The 23,363-nt window shown below is 40.2% G+C and overlaps 1 protein-coding gene across 1 annotated transcript; it reads right to left on the bottom strand.

Annotated features, from left to right (window-relative positions):
- Positions 1-3,697: 3,697 nt before the first annotated feature.
- On the bottom strand, positions 3,698-23,304 carry LOC136242369 (brefeldin A-inhibited guanine nucleotide-exchange protein 2-like). Its single transcript, XM_066033774.1, has 36 exons — positions 23,212-23,304; positions 22,948-23,151; positions 22,856-22,892; positions 22,682-22,811; positions 22,488-22,634; positions 18,869-19,039; positions 18,745-18,814; positions 18,262-18,461; positions 18,004-18,215; positions 17,180-17,414; positions 16,834-16,933; positions 15,850-16,438; positions 15,381-15,492; positions 15,064-15,098; positions 14,842-15,012; positions 14,698-14,782; positions 14,461-14,626; positions 14,262-14,413; positions 14,082-14,210; positions 13,843-14,001; positions 13,631-13,790; positions 12,758-12,824; positions 12,669-12,709; positions 12,454-12,620; positions 12,248-12,399; positions 10,639-10,799; positions 8,007-8,167; positions 7,823-7,953; positions 7,366-7,495; positions 6,951-7,086; positions 5,583-6,497; positions 5,195-5,340; positions 4,442-4,619; positions 4,137-4,275; positions 3,965-4,082; positions 3,698-3,902 (listed from the first exon to the last, which is right to left on the bottom strand). The coding sequence occupies exons 2-36, from the start codon at positions 23,081-23,083 to the stop codon at positions 3,768-3,770; spliced, it is 5,973 nt and encodes a 1,990-aa protein (XP_065889846.1). The 5' UTR covers positions 23,084-23,151; positions 23,212-23,304; the 3' UTR covers positions 3,698-3,767.
- Positions 23,305-23,363: the final 59 nt, after the last annotated feature.

Genomic DNA, 23,363 nt, shown 5'->3' with positions numbered 1-23,363 from the left:
GTACACTATACAAACTCATCTTCAGGTCACAAAGAAGTATATAAACAGTTGTTCACATCACATAGTGAAGTCACATTAATTTTATACTATAGTTGCACATTGCTTGAAAGAGTTCACAGAGAGCACTTTGCTAGCTATGTGTTTTTAAAGGAAGACAAACAAAAAAAATTAAAGGTGTTTAAAACTAGCAACTGTAACAATATAGAGTCTAGAATGCATGCATAGTATATCACAGCAGTGTAGAATATCTTCTAGTTATTCATCCTCAGACAAGCCGTTGCATGTGTGTCAGTAATTAAGATATTTATGTCTGTGTTGTAACTATAGTTTATAGACACTAGCTACTAGTAATTTTAGTGAAATATCAATCCTGCCAGTGTTTCCAAGATTTGTTAGCCATGAGAGTTACACACATTATAACTAGCTAAAGTTATGATCCATTTGCACATTGAATCATTCTTTATGTTAGTATGAAAATTGCATACAGTGTAGGATTTGACTAAGTTTTGTGCACATTTCATTTAGGGGAGAGCATAACTCAACTGTTTTATGATAAATTGACCCCAAGGAACAACATGGTAACTGTGCCAAAACCACAATCAGACCTTCAGTGCTGGTCACTGTAAAGTGCTAATAATAAATACTTTAGGTTTAAGGAAGAAAATCCATCCATCCCTCCTGGAGGAAGACTGAGTGTGGCCCCGACTAGACATTGGGTGACCTGCAGTTCGAATCCTGGGGTTGGAGGGATTTTTTTTCCTTACTTTGGCCCCTTTTCTGTTACACCTTATCAGTCAGTAAGTCAAGCTCGAAGTCAAGTCACTAGGTCTAAGTCCCTGAAATTAGGTTAGGTAATCCTAAGACTGCAGCACATGTTGCTGTCAGACCTTCAGTGCTGGTCACTGTAAAGTGCTAGTCACTGTAAAGTGCTAATAATAACAATAATAACAATCCTCAGCAAAACATGTGAAAATGACCACACCCTTTTAATTACAAGTACTCATTTTAATATATCTCTTAAACCATTAGAGGTGCAGATTTTTTTGAGATGCTCAAAACATTCAAAATGGTCATGTTCATTGGTAGTGAAAATGGAGGGAGCAGAGGGGTCATGGTCCTCCCACTGTTATTGGTCAATGATTATAACAAATACTCTAATAGAGCAGTCAACCACTCTATTAGTACAATCAATTTTTATAGTTCATAAAGCTGTAAGTGGCTGCTTGGTTTACACAATGAAAATAATAACCTTACAGTGTAAGACCATTACACATGCATAGATACTTTTTAAAGATCATGCTCTTTTGTATTAGGTCATGTGCACATCCTATAATAGAGCTTCTATCGTATTTCAATCTCCTTTCACCTCTGCTACTATGAACTTTAATATCATTCTTGTAGTATATATGTTTTACTTTGGTATCTTGTATATTGCCTGTATATATATATAGTGTGCTGACCTTGTACAAAGTTGCTATATAGAACGGTAACTTGACAATATCACAATCTACAACATTCTGCTAGAGTTGTTGATATACTGCTGGTCCTGAGATTGTGGTCCCAAAGCCCAAAGGTCTGCCAGATCCCTGTACTTATGGCAAGTATGCTTGCAAGAATGAGTGTTGTTGCAGGATCATGTGCTGCAAGTAGCTACTTCAAATGCAAGGCAGGTGATACTTGTCAGAACCCTATCTATGAATGAACAGTCTATTGTATGTATCAGCTTTATGATTACAATCTGTTACATATAAATATGAGCAGAGAAATCGAAATGCAATAGAAATCCTATTACAGGATATGTATGTGACCTATTATTACAAAACTATGATTTAAATAAGTATTTGTGACTGAATTTGACAAAACCCGGCTTCGACGCACAAAGCCGCTTCGTTAGGAGATATGGCGATTTTAAGTAATCATTGTGTAATAACGTGTAATAACTTCCCAGTGCCTACAGCTGTGCAAACAAAATTTGCACCAAGTATGCATCTATTTACTAGCTATCACTGAGTGGGTGTCGAGGTGGGTGTAGCTATACATTTCTGATGCCCAAAATTAGCCCTGTTTTGGGCAGCTTTTCTCGAGCGGGTAATAATATCACAGGTGGTAGTAATAGGGTGGTAGTAATAGGGTGGTAGTAATAGGGTGGTAGGGTGGTAGTAATAGGGTGGTAGGGTGGTAGTAATAGGGTGGGAGGGTGCATGGGCTTAATATAGGGGTATAAAATGAAGCAAGAAGACGATTGGAATCCAGAGGCCAAGTTTGGGCTCTCCATGGCCCTCAAATCACTCCAAATTGACTGAGAACACTATTGGCGAGCTCTCTGTGAAGTCCCAGCTCACTACACACCATTATCACAAAGCCATGGCCATTCAATGGCACCAATCTCCCACTCGTGGCTTTGACAGGGTCGGAAGAAAGCTGCCACAGAAACCAGACTTGCCAGTCCTGAAGGAAGTGCAGTGTGGAATATGATAGTGTATTAGGCTAGCAATCCATTTCTGGTAAAAACGTAAGTTTGATTTTGTGTGTGTGGAAGCCTTGTTATGTGAAATCCGGTCACATTTATACATGCCTAAATTTGTCCATGGTCTTAAGAGTTATTATTTTCACTGTGTAAACCAAGCAGCCACTTACAGTTTTAGTTTTATGAAATTTGATTGTACAAATAGAGTGGTTTATTGCTCTAATAGAGTATTCAATAATAGTGGGAGGGAAGACCATGGTCCCTCCGGTTGACTGCTCTATTAGAGTATTTGGTACAAATATTGACAGATTCTCTTTAGTGGGAGGACCATGGCCCCTCCATTTTCACTACCAATGAACATGACCATTCTGAATGTTTTGAGCATCTCAGAAAATCTGCACCTCTAATAGTTTAAGAGATACATACAGAAGACCATACTTTATTTTCAATTGAGGTATGATGTGTGGAATCTCTCTATAACTTAACAGACACTTTAGGAACAAGAATTTCTGACAGTTTTCTAGCTACTTTCAGAGGTAGTAATGTATGAGTCAGATGTGTTGGGACCAAACCTTTCCCCTTATATGGAGCACGAGGTATTGTGTCTTTAACTCAGAGAGTTCAAGAGAAGTTCCACTTTAACCACATCTAATGTCCTTTCTTCAAAGTAAAGTAATCGGAGCTCACTAAGGCTGAGGATAGCTGTGATGGATTCACATTGCTTGCTTGAATGTACCGTACATTCATTTCCTTATAAGGGATAACACTATTATCATATAGATCAAGCATTACAATCAATAACCTATAATAATGCACTGGTACATGTAACTATGGCCTGTCAACCTTGACTGGTATGTAACATTTAATTATTTGTATGTCATGTCCCATTTGATTTGTTCAAACTCACATAGTAATTTTGTGCCAAACTCTGCAATTGAGAATGTGTAAATTGTAGAATGTTTCAATACTGAATAAGTCATCACTATCCTTGCAAGCAAACATGCAATAAGACTAGAATGTAGGGTTGCCCTTCAATGCTATACATTATTTACCTAGTCACAATACAAGATTGCACTTTGTTTTAAAACTGGACAGTACCATAATGCTGCCATTTATAAATAACTGATAGCTTTCACTTTTTTGTTAATAGCAGTCTCAATGAATGTATAACGCATCCCTGAAAACTGCTAGCCACTATACTACCAGTCCATCCTGTTTCAATCCACTGAAACAAGTCAATAAATTATTATTTCAACAACATAACATTACTAAACAAGATACAAATAATAACAATAATCTCCTATTGCACAATAATGTGGAACTCGGTTCCTATTCTAGTGAAGATCTTCTGAAGTAATGTCCGTATCTCCAGTCTAAGATCCAACGTAATCATATTACACAAATGTTTATAGTAGATCTTAATGTGATGACTGAACTGTAACAATGAAACAAGCAGTAAAACATCAGCTAGCAGATCATGTGATCAGCTAGACACACCTTCCCATCATCCAAGAGAAGCGTTTTTGTTAACATCATCAATATCACCATCGTCCATGCCTCCCGGTGGGAATCAGATGGAATGGATACAAAATATTGTAGACTGTTGCTGACCAAGCTGTACCCATAGAAACACGGTAACCACAGAAACCAACCCAGTTTGATGACTCACTCTAATAATCTGTCTTCAACTTCAGAAGCCATATCAAGTCGGTCAGCATCATTCAACATTTGGAATAATATCCTCAGGGCACAACTAACACTGTTAGTCTCCTGACGTAGCAAGTTAGGTATTGACCTACCTCTGAATCCTAGTAAAATATAAAGCAATAAAGCACAGGGTAGTCTACAGTGGCCAGGGTGTCCTGATTAGGTGTCCCGATTTTCCAGGCCAGTTTATGTACTAAGGGATACTTTGGGACCTTAACCAAGTGTCTGGATTAGGGTCATGGGTTCTATTGTGTGCACAGTACTTACCAGCCTTTTGTAGTGCCAATTTCTGTTCAGTGTTACAGTTGAACTTCTTGGCAAACTGGTGTGACTGCTCAAGACAGCCCAGTAGTACAAACAGCTGCTCTGAGCTCAGGTAGCGATACATGCCACGTTCATTAAGCAGTGGATCATCCGAGGTTAACAATACACTCATGTCCCCACCCTGCAATAAGTCATATACATGAACACTGGAACAAGTGATGTTAATGCGATGGTGCACTTTATAATAGTCTGATGAATGACACACCAATACATTACATGTTTGCTGGATACAGAAACTTACAGGCCACTTAATGCTCTCTCAAGACAGTCTTATTAATATTTTAATGCTAGTATTAGGTATACAGGTAAAGGAGCCTGTGAAGCATGATCTTTACAAAAAATATTGCCTAATAATAATCACAACATAAAACTGTGTATGCAATTGGTGGTAATAGTGACAGCAGCATCAGTAAACAGCAGGTGAAGGGTTGCCTATTAAAGTGCTGCTAGCCTGCTACATACTAAGGTGAACTATGCACCATAAATGTTACTCTCCCTTCTCCAGCCATAACTTCTGTGTGCACAACACACACACACACACACACACACACACACACACACACACACACACACACACACACACACACACACACACACACACACACACACACACACACACACACACACACACACACACACACACACACACACACACACACACACACACACTTCAAGAAAATGAACTTGTAAACTTACTGACTGTGCAAATGATTGGATACGATCATCATCTTTCTTGGTTGAGGCAGGGAAGAACAAGCCATTATCAATAGTCTGTATCAGCTCCAGCTGCACCACACATTGAATGATCAGTCGCTGGAATAATAACTGCTCCGGTGACACAGCTACACAATAAATGTCCCTTACTCACTACAGTACTACTACTGCACACCATATACACAGACAATATGATAGAAATGTTAAACTTGTTGAAGTAAGGTACAGTTGTGGTGGCAAACCACCAGCTTCACACATTTCAAGTTACGCACTTCACAAAGTTCAAGACACTTGGGACAATACAACACTGAACTACAATGATACAACACTGAACTACAATGACACATATGACGAGTCATAAAGCACTCACCAATCTTGCTGAACTTGGACTTGGCCAGGTCAGCGTCTGGTGATTGATGGTGGCTTAACTTGCGATCTGGTTTGCCACCATCTTTACTGCTACTCTCCAAGGGAGATGGAGGTACACTGCCCCTCTTCTTTTTCTTGCTACTTGTGCTACTGGAAGAGTCTCTCTTCTTTCTTTGTAAAAATGAGCCAGTTCCCTTTTGTTTCTTCTCTTTTGTTACTTGTTTCTTGACAACTGGAGGTTTGATCACTGTTGATTCCTGTGTTCCAGGATGGTCTGTCTCTTCTCTCAATAATGGTGCATCTTCAATTGGCTCCTCGGCTATTGGTTCTTGTCGTAATTGTTTTACATCATGTTCACTATTTTGACCATCAACAGCTACTGTACTAGTAGGACCAGCATTGTTCACTACATCACCCGAAATGTTACTCGGTGCATCACTCGGAGCATCAGCTGGAATATCCCCTATAGTATGATCAGTTGGAGTAACCTCAGTTGCTACATCAGTGACAGGGTGTTCACTAGGTTGTGAAGGTGGTGATGAAGGCACTACTGTTATTTCAGGATTAACTGCTGCTTCTGTAGCCTCACTAATATCATTCACTTCATCACCTCCATTAGCTGCTGGCTCTATCACACTGGAGTGGACACTGGTGACAGATATCGGTCTACTAGAAGGCGTTGGTGCTGGTGCTTCTGATACTGTACTGACAGTTGATGTGAGGGAAATGTTTGACTGAGTACGATAGAGTCTCTCGGGTGGTGTCCATGTTAGTAGTTCATTAGGCATGGATGCAACAAAGATGTCACTGATACAGTCACACACACGATCCCACATGTCTGGGAAGAACTGTTTACCAGTTGACACTATCAAGTTCTCTAAGCAGTTACTACCAGATCGGGCCAGCTGTTCATTACCTACATGTAACAACATACAGTGGTGTATGTTTAATTACAGTATATGCTTAAATTTCAGTGTCTAATTAAAGCTTAGAAAGAATCACAGTAGGAGCTTCATTATCCAAAAAGTAATGCAACTATTCTATTAGCCAACAGATGCAGATATAAACATATGGGCTTCACTTGTACAAACAAATCAAATACTTTTGTGACTGAACTGGCACGCAGGTGTTTGGATAACAGGTCTCAGCATTTTATTGTGTGAAATCAAAAAATTCAGCAACCATCACAATAATTTATTGCCATCACAGATAAAACATAAGCACACCAGTTCACAACATAGTGCTACTTTCAGGTACAAGAAAATGGAACATTTAACCATAAGGGGCATGCAGGGTCCAGCCAGCCAGAACACTTGAGAACATTATTTGATAGTACCTAGAGTGAACAATAAGAGAGGATGGTACCCACCTTGTTTGACACACCACTTCAACTGTAGCAGCACATCGTTCAGCAAGACTGGGGCCAACACTTCAAAGTATTGAGAGAAAACATCCATTATTGCGTAGAGTGCATGATTACAGGTTGTGGTCATCCATTCCTCCTTCTGAAACATAAAATACATTATTAAAAAAACGATCACGTATATTCTGTAGCAGATTTTCAGTAATTCAAGTACAACACAGTAGAATGTCTTTTATAACAGATTCTTTAGAGGTAAAATGTATGGAGCTATCTGTTGGGACCAAAATATTCATTGTTATGGAGGTTTTTCTATTATGTACTTAACGTGGAGAGAATGTTAAGTTCCCAGTAGACACAAGGCTACTCTTCATCCCTCAAAAGTGCCACAGGTATGCTCAACACATTTCATACTATGGCCTACCTCAATAGCTTGTTCTGGTAATTTCATGTTGTCAAAGATACGGAAGATGACGTTGAACAGGTCCTGCCACCAGTGCTGCTGGAAGTAGTGACCATACGTCTTCATCACTTCGAACAACACAGTTAGTCCTCTGCCAATTAGAGCACACCATAATGATACACAGCTATATATGTTACACCAGCATATGTACTTCACAATTTTTGAATCTAGAGCATTTATTGATAATGAAAATAATAAGATATCATTCTACAACAATTCTCTGGGATATGTAGGTGTATGCTCTAATAGAGTAACTGAATACAGCACCACACACAACTGAATGATACTTGATCAAAATAACAACACTGTTTGATTTTACGCATATTTAAACACCCTTCTAGCTTGGATAATTTACTCTCCATTGTACAATCTGTTACACATTGTTCAATTGGTACAGAGAGAGACCCACAATCAATACCTGGTCCTCACATCCAGCATACATCGGTTCACAATACGAGACAACTCAAACAGCACAGGGAACCATCCCTTCACCCAGACACGATCATGTGTCTCCACAAATGACTCCTCTACTGTATGTTCCTGGAACATCTGTAGCCAAACAAGAGCAATCACATGATTCCAGTGGGTGGGGCTGCACATACCTGTGGATTATCTGCAACATGTTTGGCACAATGTCGTATGATTCTTATAGCTTCCATGCTAGTGTCAGGGAATGCTGCGTTGCAAGCAAATTCTGACAAGCATTTCACAGCATCTTGAAATGAGTCAATAGTGGCTGAGAAGTGCTCCTCAAATATCTGAGCTAAAATGGTTAAAGAAATGACCACAACTACAATGAGCTACATTCATGCATTGTTTAAAGTCATTGTCACTCTACACAAAATTCCATAAAGATGTGACTTATTATTGAGTAGGTAGTAAACAACTTCTCATGTACCATGAAAAATTCCAGGGTACATCTATATATATAAAGCTGAAAAGCTGTCTGTCTGCATTCCATTTGAGTTCATGCATTCTTCTCGCCAGTTGCTGCACACGTCGAAGCGGTTTTGGCACCAAACGAAGCGCTCATCATCCAGGAATAACCTAGCATTTAAATGAAGGCTCTAGCTGCCGTCGTTCGTCGTTTACAGCGCATTTAGTGCAAGGATGTAGAGCAAAAATTCGCCTGAATTCTTTCTGTAAACCGCATGCAAACCACAAGTAAACACCTATTGCCATTCAACTTAAGCATGCCTTTATAAACAACATTTAAACCACAAGCGAAATCTTGTGCAAGTGGTAGAGCGTGAAGCTTGAAACCGGGAGGTCAAGTCCCAGTTGTTCATTTTTTTTTCCCTTTTCCAAACCTTTTGGTTGCAGCTTTTTTTTTTCTTCAACCTTTTTTGCTACTACTTTTTTTTTTCATTTTGGCAGCCTTTTTGGTAACAGGTTTTCTTCTGGTATGTTCTTTTCATGCTATTTTTCTCTCACTCTACAGTGAAACCTGTGTAGTAAGGACACCTTGGGACTGACCAAATGTGTCCTGATTATTGTTCTATCAGTCTGTTCCATACAATTTTTTTATCCATATATTCTTATGCTCACAGTTTTTCAGCACTGGCACACATACTCATCATAGGGACTCTTATAGCACTTTTGTAGTAGTGCAGGTTAATTGCCAACATAGTGCATGTGTTTGTCCTGTCTCTAGGTAAAAGCTTCTTTCATACTTAATCTGCAGCTGTATGACATTATACTGCTGTAGAAAAGAAACAACGTAATTGCATGATTGCATGGGAAGGTACTACTGTGCATCTGAAAAGTGATATTACTACTGGCATCATGCAGATACCATAGTTTACACTGAGGAACTGTGTGTGCAATTGCTTGACCTTGCACAACTATTTCACTAATCCTGTTTACATCCTTTCACTTTAGATCTAGATCTGCTTAAAGGATCATACATTACCTTAATGATAGGACATTAATGATAATGTTTAAACACCTGCGTGGGGTTTGTATGGCAACACTATGATGTGTCACTACAACATTAGTGCATAGCATACTGAAAATGTGCTATGTGTACACCTCCTGTCATGTAGGTATTGCCTTAGCTTTCATGTAGTTTAACTAACACTGCATGTTCATTATTTCACTATACATAGTTAAAAGAAGGCATAAGGATCATGCACTAACAGGCATGCTACACACACACTATAACATTTATGCTAGGCCCAATTCCCAATGTATTATTAATTGTCCTGCATGTAAAGCAGGTACCAATGCTGTTGTTTGTCCTTTACAACATGTTAAAGGCACTGGTAGGGACATCTCATTAAATAATTGAGCTACATTCCTGTCGAAACCACAGACAAAATAAACTTCATATTTTAAAAGTTAAAAAAAATGCATGCTACTTAGCTACATGGTGTTTAATGCTTGGTGTCTGTTTGTGGCATTAAAATGTTTAGTCCTGCACGTAGGGCAGGTACCAATGCTAGTATCTTATAAACCCTGGCTGGCCATGGTACATTTAAGTTAAACCATGGCTGGCTATGGTACATTTAAAATAAACCATGGCCTTGTCATCTGATGAGGTAACGTTGTTTGTTTTTATAAGAATCCTGGCAGTATTCGATTGTGGGAGTTTATTATTACTCACGTGATGAAAACCATGATTTTGCATTCTACAGCACTCATACAAAGGCGATTCGACACCCTTACCACCCTATGAGTTGACAAACGGAAGTTTAAGGTGAGAACTAGTGTCATGGTTAGTTTACAATCGTGTGTCCGCGTGTTTGATTACGTACCACGCCCACTTTTCGTATATCACGAGGTAACCACTCTACAACGAAGCTCACCCCTCTGGATGTTTAGAAAACATTGTAAACAGTGGTTAAACGATGTAGCAACTTTGAAACACTTGTTAAATCGCAAAATTGAGTGTTTCCATGATATTCATAGGATTTGCCCGTTTATGTTAACAAACGTAACTGCAACGTTACTTGCTGCTGACCCATAATCGAATTTTACAAGACTCTCTATATAATAAATCCAGCGGGTTGCCTCGTATTGGCTTGGGTGGTTAGTCGCCCACCAGAGTAGGCTATTAGCCTACATGGTACATATCAGTTGTATCATGTGCCCTCGTGATTTTCCTGATATGTACACCCACGCTCTCGGGCCTAACGGCCCTCGAGCTTGGGTGTACATATCAGGCAAATCACTCGGGTACATGATACAACTATTACATACATATAGTCAGCTACACTACTACATGGCACTTACCAGTAGTTTGGAAGGCCAGCTCTACAATACCCTCATCGTTGTCAGATGCTGCCAAGTGGAAGACTAAGAAGATGTTCTTCCATCCTGACCTGATATTTGCAGCTCTGGAGTGGACCATCTGTGCTACACATCGCACCACCATGTCCCGTATGGTCAGTGACCTGGAGCACAACATGAGGGTAGTGGTGAAACACAGTAACACAACATGGGGGTAGTGGTGAAACACAGTAACACAACATGAGGGTAGTGGTGAAACACAGAGTAACACAACATGGGGGTAGTGGTGAAATTCAGAGTAGAACAACATGAAGGTAGTGGTGACAGACAGAGTAACAGAACATGAGGGTAGTGGTGACAGACAGAATAACACAACATAAGGGTAGTGGTGAAACACAATAACACAACATGAGGGTAGTGGTGAAACACAGTAACACAACATGAGGGTAGTGGTGAAACACAGAGTAACACAACATGGGGGTAGTGGTGAAACACAGAGTAACACAACATGGAGGTAGTGGTGAAACACAGTAACACAACATGAGGGTAGTGGTGAAACACAGAGTAACACAACATGGGGGTAGTGGTGAAATTCAGAGTAGAACAACATGAAGGTAGTGGTGACAGACAGAATAACACAACATGAGGGTAGTGGTGAAACACAATAACACAACATGAGGGTAGTGGTGAAACACAGTAACACAACATGAGGGTAGTGGTGAAACACAGAGTAACACAACATGAGGGTAGTGGTGAAACACAGTAACACAACATGAGGGTAGTGGTGAAACACAGAGTAACACAACATGGGGGTAGTGGTGAAACACAGAGTAACACAACATGGGGGTAGTGGTGAAATTCAGAGTAGAACAACATGAAGGTAGTGGTGACAGACAGAGTAACAGAACATGAGGGTAGTGGTGACAGACAGAATAACACAACATAAGGGTAGTGGTGAAACACAATAACACAACATGAGGGTAGTGGTGAAACACAGTAACACAACATGAGGGTAGTGGTGAAACACAGAGTAACACAACATGGGGGTAGTGGTGAAACACAGAGTAACACAACATGGAGGTAGTGGTGAAATTCAGAGTAGAACAGCATGAGGGTAGTGGTGACAGAGTAACAGAACATGAGGGTAGTGGTGACAGATAGAGTAACACAACATGAGGGTAGTGGTGACAGACAGAATAACACAACATGAGGGTAGTGGTGAAACACAGTAACACAACATGGGTGTAGTGGTGAAACACAGTAACACAACATGGGGGTAATGGTGAAATTCAGAGTAGAACAGCATGAGGGTAGTGGTGACAGACAGAGTAACAGAACATGAGGGTAGTGGTGACAATAACACAACATGAGGACAGTGGTCACAGAGAGAGACACACACACACACAGAGTAGGAGTAACACACATGCTCACAAACAAAGACAGACAAACAGATGGACAAAAGCCACAATAACTATTAATTCGTTGCTTTAGGTACCACATTGTAAAAATGACAATAACACAGGTATACCTAGCAATGACACAAACTAGGGTTAGGGTAAGCCACAAAAAGGAGGGGTAACAAGTACACCACAACAATGAAGGTAACGCTCACGTGCTTTTCTTCATGATGTACTCAAATGGTCTTAAGAAATCTTTCTGAAATTTGAAGTTAGGCAGTTCTCCCTTCTCTAAAAACTTCATTGACAGTTGCCGTAATGAGTCAATAACAAAGAAGGCCACATCTTCATGAGGCAGACACCCAACCTACACACACCATGGTAACGGTGATATAACATGACTTCACATGGGGTAACTAACGGTGTTAAAATGACTCCCTAATACTTCCCACATTCGAGACCACTCCAATCTCACACGGCTCATGTTGTAGTAACATATCTCGACAATTTTCTGCAAGCTGAACATGCGTGGTGTAGACGAGTTGAGCTCATCATTGGACACGACGGTTAGTGCTTGAACAAAGTCAACTAGAAGTGGGGATTAAATACAGCTACAATGGAAACACTACCACTTACTGATAGCACTTCCACTAAGCCTTGTGGAGCCTGTGAACACCCTATAACAGATTGTAGACAGAAGATAAACGTTATTAGTGGTAGCCTACCTATCCACGGCAACAACTACACTCTGTGAACTAGTCTCTCCAACATGTTCAGCAATCTTCTTTGAGTCTAAAGATAAGGAAGATTAGTATATATATATACACCGATGATTGTTACTATTCCACTGGGGACCTGTGAGAAGGCAGTGTAGCAGGAATTACTCTGCTGGTGACTTGACCTCCAGATAGAGAGGATCATACATAGATCTGACATTGTGTCACTCTTTTAGGCCTTTGCTAAGCCTTAACTTTACACAACACATTCTATATGTAAGTGATTCAAAATGTGTGAACCTGTGTATGCAGTAATTGAACTATCTCAAGCAAGACAGCAATAATACTGTGGACATGAAACAATGAAAAGCACTATATTTGAAGGTCAGCACAGCAGTAAGACCAGAGGTGTACAACACAATTTCAAGTGAAAAAGCTAACAAGAGTGGTGAGTTGATACAATTTGTACAATGTGTGGAGTTCACCTCCTCATGCTGTTTTTTTTTTTTTTGGGAGGGGGGGGGGGGGGGTCTGAGAGCATGTCCTACAGGAAATGTTTGCAAGTTTTTAAAAATACATCTGAAGCTTAATTTGAGAGCATGACTGCCCTATTAGAATATCTTGATTATTATAAGTGAAGAAGATACAGCTCCGCACTAAAATAAAAGTGGAAGGGTTCTACCCTCTTAAGTCTCCCCTTCCCCCGTTACTACACCTATGCTGAGAGGCAAGGAGTTGAAATATGAGGACTAAAATTTGCAGGAAATTTTATTTGCTAAATATAAACTCTCCAAACTTTCATCCACCAAACAGCTATAAAAACATGCCAAACTTTCAGTGGTCACAGTATCACCTGCTCTATAATATATGACACCCTCTCACCTGCTATCATCATTGCATTAATACTGCCACGCCCTCCACTATTATTGGCTGGTTGTTGTGTCGAGATATTGTTTGTCGACTGTATGGTTGCCAAATAACGAGACTTCACCCCACTGCCAATAAACTGGGCCAGCTCCAGCTGGGATATACAGTGGATCACCTGACCATATAGTGACATCATAATGACATCATCACAGGTCATGTGGGCTTACATCCTGCCAGGAGTCCTGTAGGTAGTTACAGTCAGTGTAGGCAACAGCAATCAGTGTCTTGATGGTCTCTATGTTCTTAGGTCTCATCTCACTCAACCCCACTGATGTGGTCAACATGGTAAACTTGGCTAGTGCCTTCACAAATGCCTCTCGTTCCAGCTAGAAAAAAGCATACCATAAGAGATGGGTGTGTGTGTGCGTGCGTGACAACTGACTGACACTGATACACACAAACTCACCTGCAAGTTGAACACACATGATACTCTTATGGACAGTCTGAAGCCATCCAAACACAACAACACGGTTTCATCATCATCATTGTTCCGTAGTGCCTGACTGAATGCTGACAGGAATGATGTCCATCCAACCTAATAGCTCCAGATAATGGAGCACTACAACATAATCCAATTAAAACACACCTTGAACATGGGTCGGACATGCTCAATGTGAGTGGCACTGGTAAAGCTCGCCTGCTTGCCACTGATGTCTTCCATCAGTGCTTTAGCAGTCTTTGCCATCAGTGCCCTCTGTTGGGAGTATGCCTCTACTCTCTCCTTCTCACTATAACCACCTGTGAGTGATTGAATATGACGTGTAATTAGCAGTATGACTACATACTTCTTGGGAGAGTTCCTTTAGAGACACTTGTCACCTCCTTCATTCTAATTTCACTAGAAGCAATCTCTTCATAAATGCTTTCAAGGTAGTCTCTGGGTAGGTCCTTATTGTCATTGATGCCACGGTTCATCTTGATATAGTCCTCCTTTGTCATCTTTTTCTTTACCTATAAGAGAGACCACATGATCACAAGTAGGTGGTGTCTGGATCATGTGATTACAGTTGGGTGGGGCTCACCTGTGAGCTGTGCAGATCAGTGGTGAGCATTATTATGGAATAAGCTAACACGTAGGCTGTGTCTGCACTGGCAAACAGCTCCAAACTGCATGGGTAAGATGATGTCATTGATTGCTAGAAACAACAAAGGGAGGGGCTGCTCACCTGCTATTGGTTTCACAGTAGCGTTGAGCATATTTCTCCATAACTCGATCAATTTTTTGTGATTCCCCAGGTAGCCGGAATTTGGAGAGCAACAGACGTAGGCCAGCCACAAAATTCATCTCAGCAAAATCAAACAAGTCAACATAGCGATAGAGAACGTCACGTGAATACCTACACAAGTGAAAGGCATCAATTAGAATGAACAATATCACTGAGGCTTACTTGTCTTCATTGCCTAAGTAGTCACCAATTGCTGTCTGTGGTAAACAACACGACCATAATGTATATTATGTCCACACTCAGCTCACACCCTGACATACACACTATTGACTTGAATATGAGTCCCCAGGGCCTTATCATTTAAGACGACCATTTAAATTTAGTTGTCATTAAAAGGTTCTGTGTATCAAGGACATGACACAGAAACCCTCCACTACACCATGGGTAAGTGCCAGGTGTTCACATTTAAAGTGTACCCAAGATATGATATGATATGATTAAGCATTATGACATGATCAACAATTCTCAAGGTAACATACACGGTCCAGTCTGTCATCATCAAAGAAGAACCTCGCTACATCCGCAGCCTCTTTCCCTACCAAACCTCGTTCTTGAAGGAACTTCATACCCTTGCGTGGCTTCTGTACAAAACTACACAAAACACAACAAATCATATATTGCCACAAACTACATGTACAGGCCTAATAGCCATATTGTTCTCCCTGTAATGCTTGCTGCCACACCATACTACATTGCATGCCTACTGTCACTGCAGAGAAGGTCGGTAACATATCATAATCCCAATGATGCCAGATAATTGGCATTTGGTTTTAGGCATGTTTCTTAGCTTTAAAAATAGCACTGACCAACATGTTGTCTTAAGGTGGCTGACAGGTTCTGGGATCAGTGGGATGCATATACAATTTACCCAATATAAAGGGTTGAGCCTTCTTGAGATGTTTGATGACGTGTAACCAACCTCCTCTGATGTAATGGTGTGTCACTTACAGTGTCATGCCATGCTCCATGATCTCCTTGCGTTGTCGCTGGCTCTCAAACTGTTCGGGATCATCGGTTGCGGAGTTCAGCGATGTTTGGCTAGCACTCAACTTGTCTACAGCACTAGCAGCACCAGGAATCAGTGGGAGGCCATGATCACGGTATGTCGCTGGGTGTGACACAGCGATGGATGCACCTCGTAAATGACTCCGTTTTAGTTGGGTAGTGGGTGTTTCCTTTTGATCAGCACTGTGATCAGCTGATGTGTCATCTTGATCATCTGTTTCCTCTTGATCCGTATCAACTGGTCCCCTAGCGAGCGATGAATCTTGACCAATATTAGTGACAGTATTGAGGCCAGTTGTAGAAGGATTAATATACAAATCTTGGCACCATTCCACTAAACACTTTAGGATAGACACCAGGCACTCCAATCCCTTCACTCTCATTGCCTTCTCCTGTTGTGCTGTTATGCCCACCTCAAGGGCATGTCGCCCCTGGGCTATGCGTGACAAGTCATTCACTAGTCTCTTGAAGATGTTGGACAAGGACAAGTCACAGTCGTAGTTGAGGTATATATCAACCACACATTGAGCATCTGTGGTGAGAACAAAACACCACACTGTGGGTATATAAGTATAATGGGAGCTCCATTATCCTAACACCTGTGTGGGCACACGCTAAAAAAATAAACCTGTTCTTTATGACACTGGGGCTCTTACATTGGCCTCTCAGTTTAGTTAACAACATACACACGTATAGCGATGCAGACTAGTGCTTTGGAGATTCTAGTATGCACAAACTTTATAGTGCAAATTTCATATACTCTAATAGAGCACACAGACATAAACAAGCAATCTTTCATGCATGTTTAAAAGCACACCAACTAACTGATGAAGATTCCAGACAGGCGTGAAAGAAACTTGACACCATTATTCATTCACAATCCTTATAATTAAGGCACTTTCCCCAGCATGGCCAGTAGTAACATACCTGAGCACACTCTGGTTAAGGCTTGTAATACCATCCACTTGTGTTGGAAAGAACTAGTGGACGTCTCCAGGATGTTTAGAAATATCTCCTTAAAAAATACCTGTAAAGACAATAAAACAATTCCATAGTCTTACTAAATGCACTAGGAAACAAGTCTCTATTATAAACACGTAGCTTCTTTGCAACATATCTATCTAGTCTTACATAGCCAGTTCTATTATCAAGTTGGAAACAGAATAAGGAGGACTGGCTAAGTGGGACCAATATCACTTCTCCATACAAGACAACATCATATTCAAAAACATATTTGCTTGTGTTACCCAACTAACAAGCCTGTGTTGCTCACCTCTATTTGCATCTTGAGGTGTACCTTGAAGGTACTGAGCAGTGTGAGAAATAATGACAGTGATAGCTCAAACACAGCTGGTACTCCACTGACACCATTCTTAGACAGAGCCACACACAGGTACTGCTTAATGGCACCCACAAACACCTTCTCTGTACAGAATGTTGGACTAGCATTTTGTAGGATCATGAGTAGTAACTCCAGGGACAGGATCTTGGACCGCAGCTCATGTGATCTAGATGTGACAAACACGTACCATAAAAGATTCCACATTGATAGTTGATTGATGGTATGTGTCATATGAAATGATAAAAATGTTATTAGAATGTTATTCTTATTGAATATGTGAAGTAGGATGGGAAAAGACTGAAATCACATTATGGTACCGTCACATGTAACAGCCAGTTGAATGTCATTGAAATAGTGGTGGGACAAAGATTCAAAAATTCGAACAATTGTCATCAGTAAATTTTCAACCTATTTTTTTCTAACAAATTTCCATAACCATGGTTACTATAGACACAAAGATTTTTAATCACAATTTCAAAAAAAAGAGTTTTAGCCTCAGTATGGACAACACACTTTTGCACAATATATTAATAAAACAAACTATTTGAACATTCTTTTGGTAAGTTTATAGCCTTCAAATGTTCCAGTACTAACAATGGGAAAGCTCAGTCATATCACAGCAGGACTGAACCATCTACAGTAACATTAGACATTACTACACTAGTGACATATAACAGATCTGCTCATACACAGACAAGTGTGAAATGCACACAAACAACAAATCACAAAACTCTTGGTAGTTTACATGCATTCACCTTGGGTCAGTTTCATTGCTAATATTTTTCATGGAGAGCTTGCAGAGTGATCGGAACACCAGGAAGGCATCTTTCTGAAGCACATCAGAGAATTGTAGACTGCCTAGTCCTGACACACCCGCAATGCTACTGCCCACTACAGACATGCTACCGGATGTTTCCATGGAAACTGTTGACTCTAGGTCTTCACTATCACCCACAGTGGAACTAGCCTAGTATTCCAATTATTTAAAGCAGCCAACGACATCAATAACACACCTCATTTTGCAGTTCCAATGTTGCATTATGTATCACCATAGCAACTAGCTTAGTTGCTACTTCGTCTAGACTCTTCCCACTGGTATCTATGGCAACAGTGACACCTGCAGACTCTGCAGCAGCATCACCTCCTCTTATGCTCTCAGTATCACCAGATGATCCTGTCTGAGATTCCTGGTCAGTCAGCAACTCATCTGAGTCTGAAAATTATAGCAACACTTTTATAGAGCTGTGACTATTAAAGTTACGTGTTGGTAATGATTTATCATATCTTCTAGTTACCAGAAATTTTATCTGAGACAAATTTTCAAGGAATTGTACAATTTAGGTTTAGCAATGCTTAGAAGCTTATGATTCTACTACAAAGAGAAAGGCTAGGAAGACAATGATCAGTTCCTTGTAGAAGCTCTATATGAATTATGGTGATTTGCACAGTAGTTTCTTATTTCAAATATAACCTTATTACTACACATGTAACATTACCGATTTGTTTACGACCAGGAACTGGTGTAGATGTCTGTGAAGCTCTAGCAGCAGCGGCAGCAGCAGCAACCTAACAACAGTACCAGTATTACTGAGGTGGCCCAATAATTCCCTTCCCCCTTACATCCATCCTCTGAAATATTGTCGTGAGGATCTGCGTGAGTGTTGCCTTTGCCGTGGTCTGGTTGATGAGATTCTTACTGGCCAGGTAAATGTTGTAGCAGCAGCGAACAGCTAGTAGAACTGTGCCGCCATGTACCTCACAAGTGTTACATGTCATTATCGTCAGTAGTGCCTGAGGGGAATAGAAGATGCTAGCTAGTGTGTACTACATACTCCATAATACAGTAAATCCTCTTTTAGCAATGGATCCCCCATAGCAAAGGCAGCCACTGTGTTCCCAATAAGCAGGCAGGTTCCATACAGACTTTGGTCCCAATGAGGAAATTCCTTTTACAGGTCAGCTACAACAAATAAGCCAAGTCTTAAAAGTGCCCACTAGTGTCCCATTACAGCACTGTAAAATCTGAATTATTATTACCATACCATTATTACCATACTTGGTTAATTTGAGAAATGGCGGTTGTCCATATATTACTAACATCAGTATCGGAGCAACAAAATATATTTTATTTTTGTTGGATACACAGCAGAACTAGCTAATCCATTAAATGAAATTCTTGTTACTCCAAATTGCACATACAATAACCAAATTACTCTAATAAAACACACAGTGATTACAGCGGAACTTGTTCAATTATCCCTATGGCCCTGAATGCCACTTACTGGCTTTGATTCTTAAAAACGAAACTTATTTATGTAAAATACATGTTGTGATATACAACACTTCAAGGGCTACTAGTAACCGTTGTATGGACCACTTATTCCTCTGTGGTTAGCACTAAACTACTCAAAATCAATAGATCTTCAATATCATAATAACTTTTACTAACTCTTCTTTATTTCTTCTATCCTTATGACAAGTAGTAGTATTATTATAATTATCGTTTTAATTAAAATGACATAAAATTCTTTCCAATTCAATATTCAACTTATGTCATACTCGACCATGCCACAACGTTCAAATAAAGCTTAAGACAATGGCCATTAACTGTAGAGTAACGTGGTCCAAACCATTTACTCATAGGATATTCTGTTTACGAGATATGAGCCTTTTAACACATACATATTGTGAGAGCCACTATAGTGGCGTTCGTACTTTTATTTATTAACTTTAGGGCAAGAGGGACAAGTATAAGAAAAAATTAGGAATTATAAATTAGAGTAGGGACAGTGTATATAGTGCTGCAATAAAAAGCACTGAAACAAGCTGGATTGGAGTAGTACGTAATGTCCAAATACAGCTTATTTCAGTATTTTTTATTGCAGCACTATACACTGTCCCTACTCTAATTTTAAATTCCTAATTTTTTCTTATACTTGTTTGTGAAGTTTTTTTGCAAGTTCATGACCACTAAATAGCCTGCTTTTCACAAAACCAATCGCAATATTTTAAGAGTTAATCACAGCACTATTGTACTAGATTATAACTCATACAATAACAACTGATCAGTGGGCGTGGCTCTACAAAAGCATGCAGACAACAATGTACGTGGATTCGTGCATACCTACAGACTGATGAATGGGTGTGGCTACCACATGTTCACAGACAGTAATTTACATAACTGGGCGTGGCTCACGAAAGAAGCAGAGCTAGGCTATGACGTGTAGTAACACATCCACATTTTAGAGCATTCAACTGTGTCTTCCCAGGATTTTTCCAAATGTTTATAGCAGCATGCTCTAGAATGGTCAGCTGTATTTTTACGAGATTTCTCCACATCTTTGTCATATGATGCTTTGGTGCTTTCAGCGGATTTCATACGTGAACCTGTCACATGTTTGCTATAGTTTTCCTTTTATTTAAGAGTATGTCATCTTTGTGAGCTTCATAATAGGCCTTATTTTTACTTTTCCTTCTATTCCTCCGTGCCGCTTCCTTTGAAGGCATTATCGCTCCGAATATTACCTCAGAAAAAACACACAAAGCAATGATGACAATGAAACCCTTCAACTGTATTTTTCACACACAATTATGTAACAAACAGGTAGCAACTTTGCTAACAACAAACACACTAACTAAACAAGATGTCTTACGCGTGTATTTTGTCAATGACATACAATAGGTCCCGTATAAACCAACGTCAAAATCACAAACATATTCTAAAAGTTTGGTGCAATAACACATGTATTCCAATATATTACTGCGTATTGCACCGGTATGATTATGGAAGCCCTACTGATGAGCGATAGCCACGATAAAGAAGCATCAAAGGAAAATCAGTAAGACCATACATTGTAGGATATTTAAAATACTAAAGGTTTCATCTCCATGAAATTCTAAGCATTTTCGTGAAAGAAGTAAGGCTGTAGCTGTAGCCAATTTTCTGCTACGCTTGACTGAATGCATCAGGCAGGCAGGCAGGCAGGCAGGCAGGCAGGCAGGCAGGCAGGCAGGCAGGCAGGCAGGCAGGCAGGCAGGCAGGCAGGCAGGCAGGCAGGCAGGCAGGCAGGCAGGCAGGCAGGCAGGCAGGCAGGCAGGCAGGCAGGCAGGCAGGCAGGCAGGCAGGCAGGCAGGCAGGCAGGCAGGCAGGCAGGCAGGCAGGCAGGCAGGCAGGCAGGCAGGCAGGCAGGCAGGCAGGCAGGCAGGCAGTGAGGCAGTAGAAAATTCACGAAAATAATTTTTTAACAAAATTTCGTAGCACCTAGTCGAAAATGCTTCGGGTCATTTTGAAGACATGTTTGGGCTTGATTATACCTGACCAATACTGTCAAATGGCCGTGAAGGATTTGCGAAGATGATTTTGGCTTGATTTATTTTCGTGGACCATGCCCACACCTTCGTCGCCCCTACTATACAGTACTATCGTACTGTATGATTAAGCTAGGTCATAAACTTAATGAGCAGGTGGCTGTCTTTAGACAGCTGGCTGTCAAATGATATCACTGTTTACTCAAGGAATCACCCAATTTCAGGAAATGGCTATAATCCTCTTTGTTCAGTGAAAATAAAAACCATTTTCTTTGTTAGTAAAATGGAGGAAGGCTAAGGCTTTCCTTTTCACAGATATACCTGGACTAATGCTACAGTGTTAGTGCCTTTTGATGCATATTGTATAGTGTAAGAATGTGGCACAGGGCATGAACTTCCATAAAAAGGGAGACTATGTGCTTTAAATATTAAATGTATTGGAGTATGTATACACCCTTGGGTAGATTCAATAATTCATCTAAATATCTGTCCATTTTTGTAACTTTAACAACACATTATTGCTGAAGCAGATTTGGAACTTTACAATGGTATAACTTTAAGCAAGCATAAATCAATGGGTTTTACTCTTCTCTGGAAATTCACAAAAACCAGAGACAGTATAGAACCACAGAATAACAGAGATTAGCTTTACAGTACACTACCTATACACATGGTAGATATGCTATACACTTTTATAGACTAAAGCTTCTCTTTCTGGACAAAAATTTTCATATTCACTTGTACTTATGTAATATATTACACATCACTAAACTTGAGTGACCATCTTTTTACACTTAGGAACAATTTCTAAGTCCAATTTTGACATGGAATGATAATAAATGGAGCCAGGCCTTTTGGGACTAACTTTTATTAAAGAGGCACTTTCTAAATTCTGAATGCTAAAGGGGGTATTTGCATTAGACTAGCTCACTTTAATAATTTGTAGTTGAACTCCATCGTCAGTTTGGACACCTACAAAACAACTGCACACCGTCTCCACGACTATGTCTATCAATCTTTTGCCGTTACGATCTGAAAGTGGTGCGTTACCTCTCAGGTGACCATATGCTATTAGTTTCTATGACAACAAACAATAAAATATTTCTGAGGCATGACAGTAATTACCTGTAGGCAATCAAGTGATGTGTTGATAATTCGAGGGCATTTGGAGTGACATGCCAACTCAAACGGATGAAAATATCGATCAGCATCGATAACTTCACCCTTACCTGGCACCTCTGGCAATGTGCCGGACCTGACAACAATCGTCAACACAATACAAACTGCAAGATACCATACCTGCTTGCCTGTTTACCAGCTTTACTTTTAATATGTCCTGTAGTACAATAGTGTCATATTTATGTGCTACAAGTAGAGTAAGATTCCCTCACTTAACGCCTCCTCACAAGCTTTCTTTAGCTGTACATGCTGGCTCTTTCGTGTCTCCTTGTCATTTAATATCTTCTCCAGCGCACGTGTTAAGAACACGCTCTCTGTTCTGCTAGCGGGTGACTGGGCAGCACACATTGTTTAAACGTGTTGTGCTTGACGAGTTCTTATTGGTGGTCATTAATAAGAACACGGAAATTAGTACACTGCAAAATACGAGCACATTATTTAGAGGCAAGGCTAATTGACACTAAGTCATCACTAACTCAATATCCACTTCACGTGTCCTACTTTTGTCAGTCGATAACGGGGCTGTTCTAGATCGGTGTTCGACAGTCACGTGATAATCCTAATAAATTAGCGCGTTGCTGTCGGGCGCTCGGTTGCTGTACACCTACTCTGCGGGCTACCGAGCTAG

Source organism: Dysidea avara, chromosome 13 (assembly GCF_963678975.1).
Source record: "Dysidea avara chromosome 13, odDysAvar1.4, whole genome shotgun sequence".
Lineage (NCBI taxonomy): Eukaryota > Metazoa > Porifera > Demospongiae > Dictyoceratida > Dysideidae > Dysidea > Dysidea avara.
Note: the sequence above shows the minus strand (reverse complement) of the source record. Positions and strands in the feature narration are given on the sequence as shown.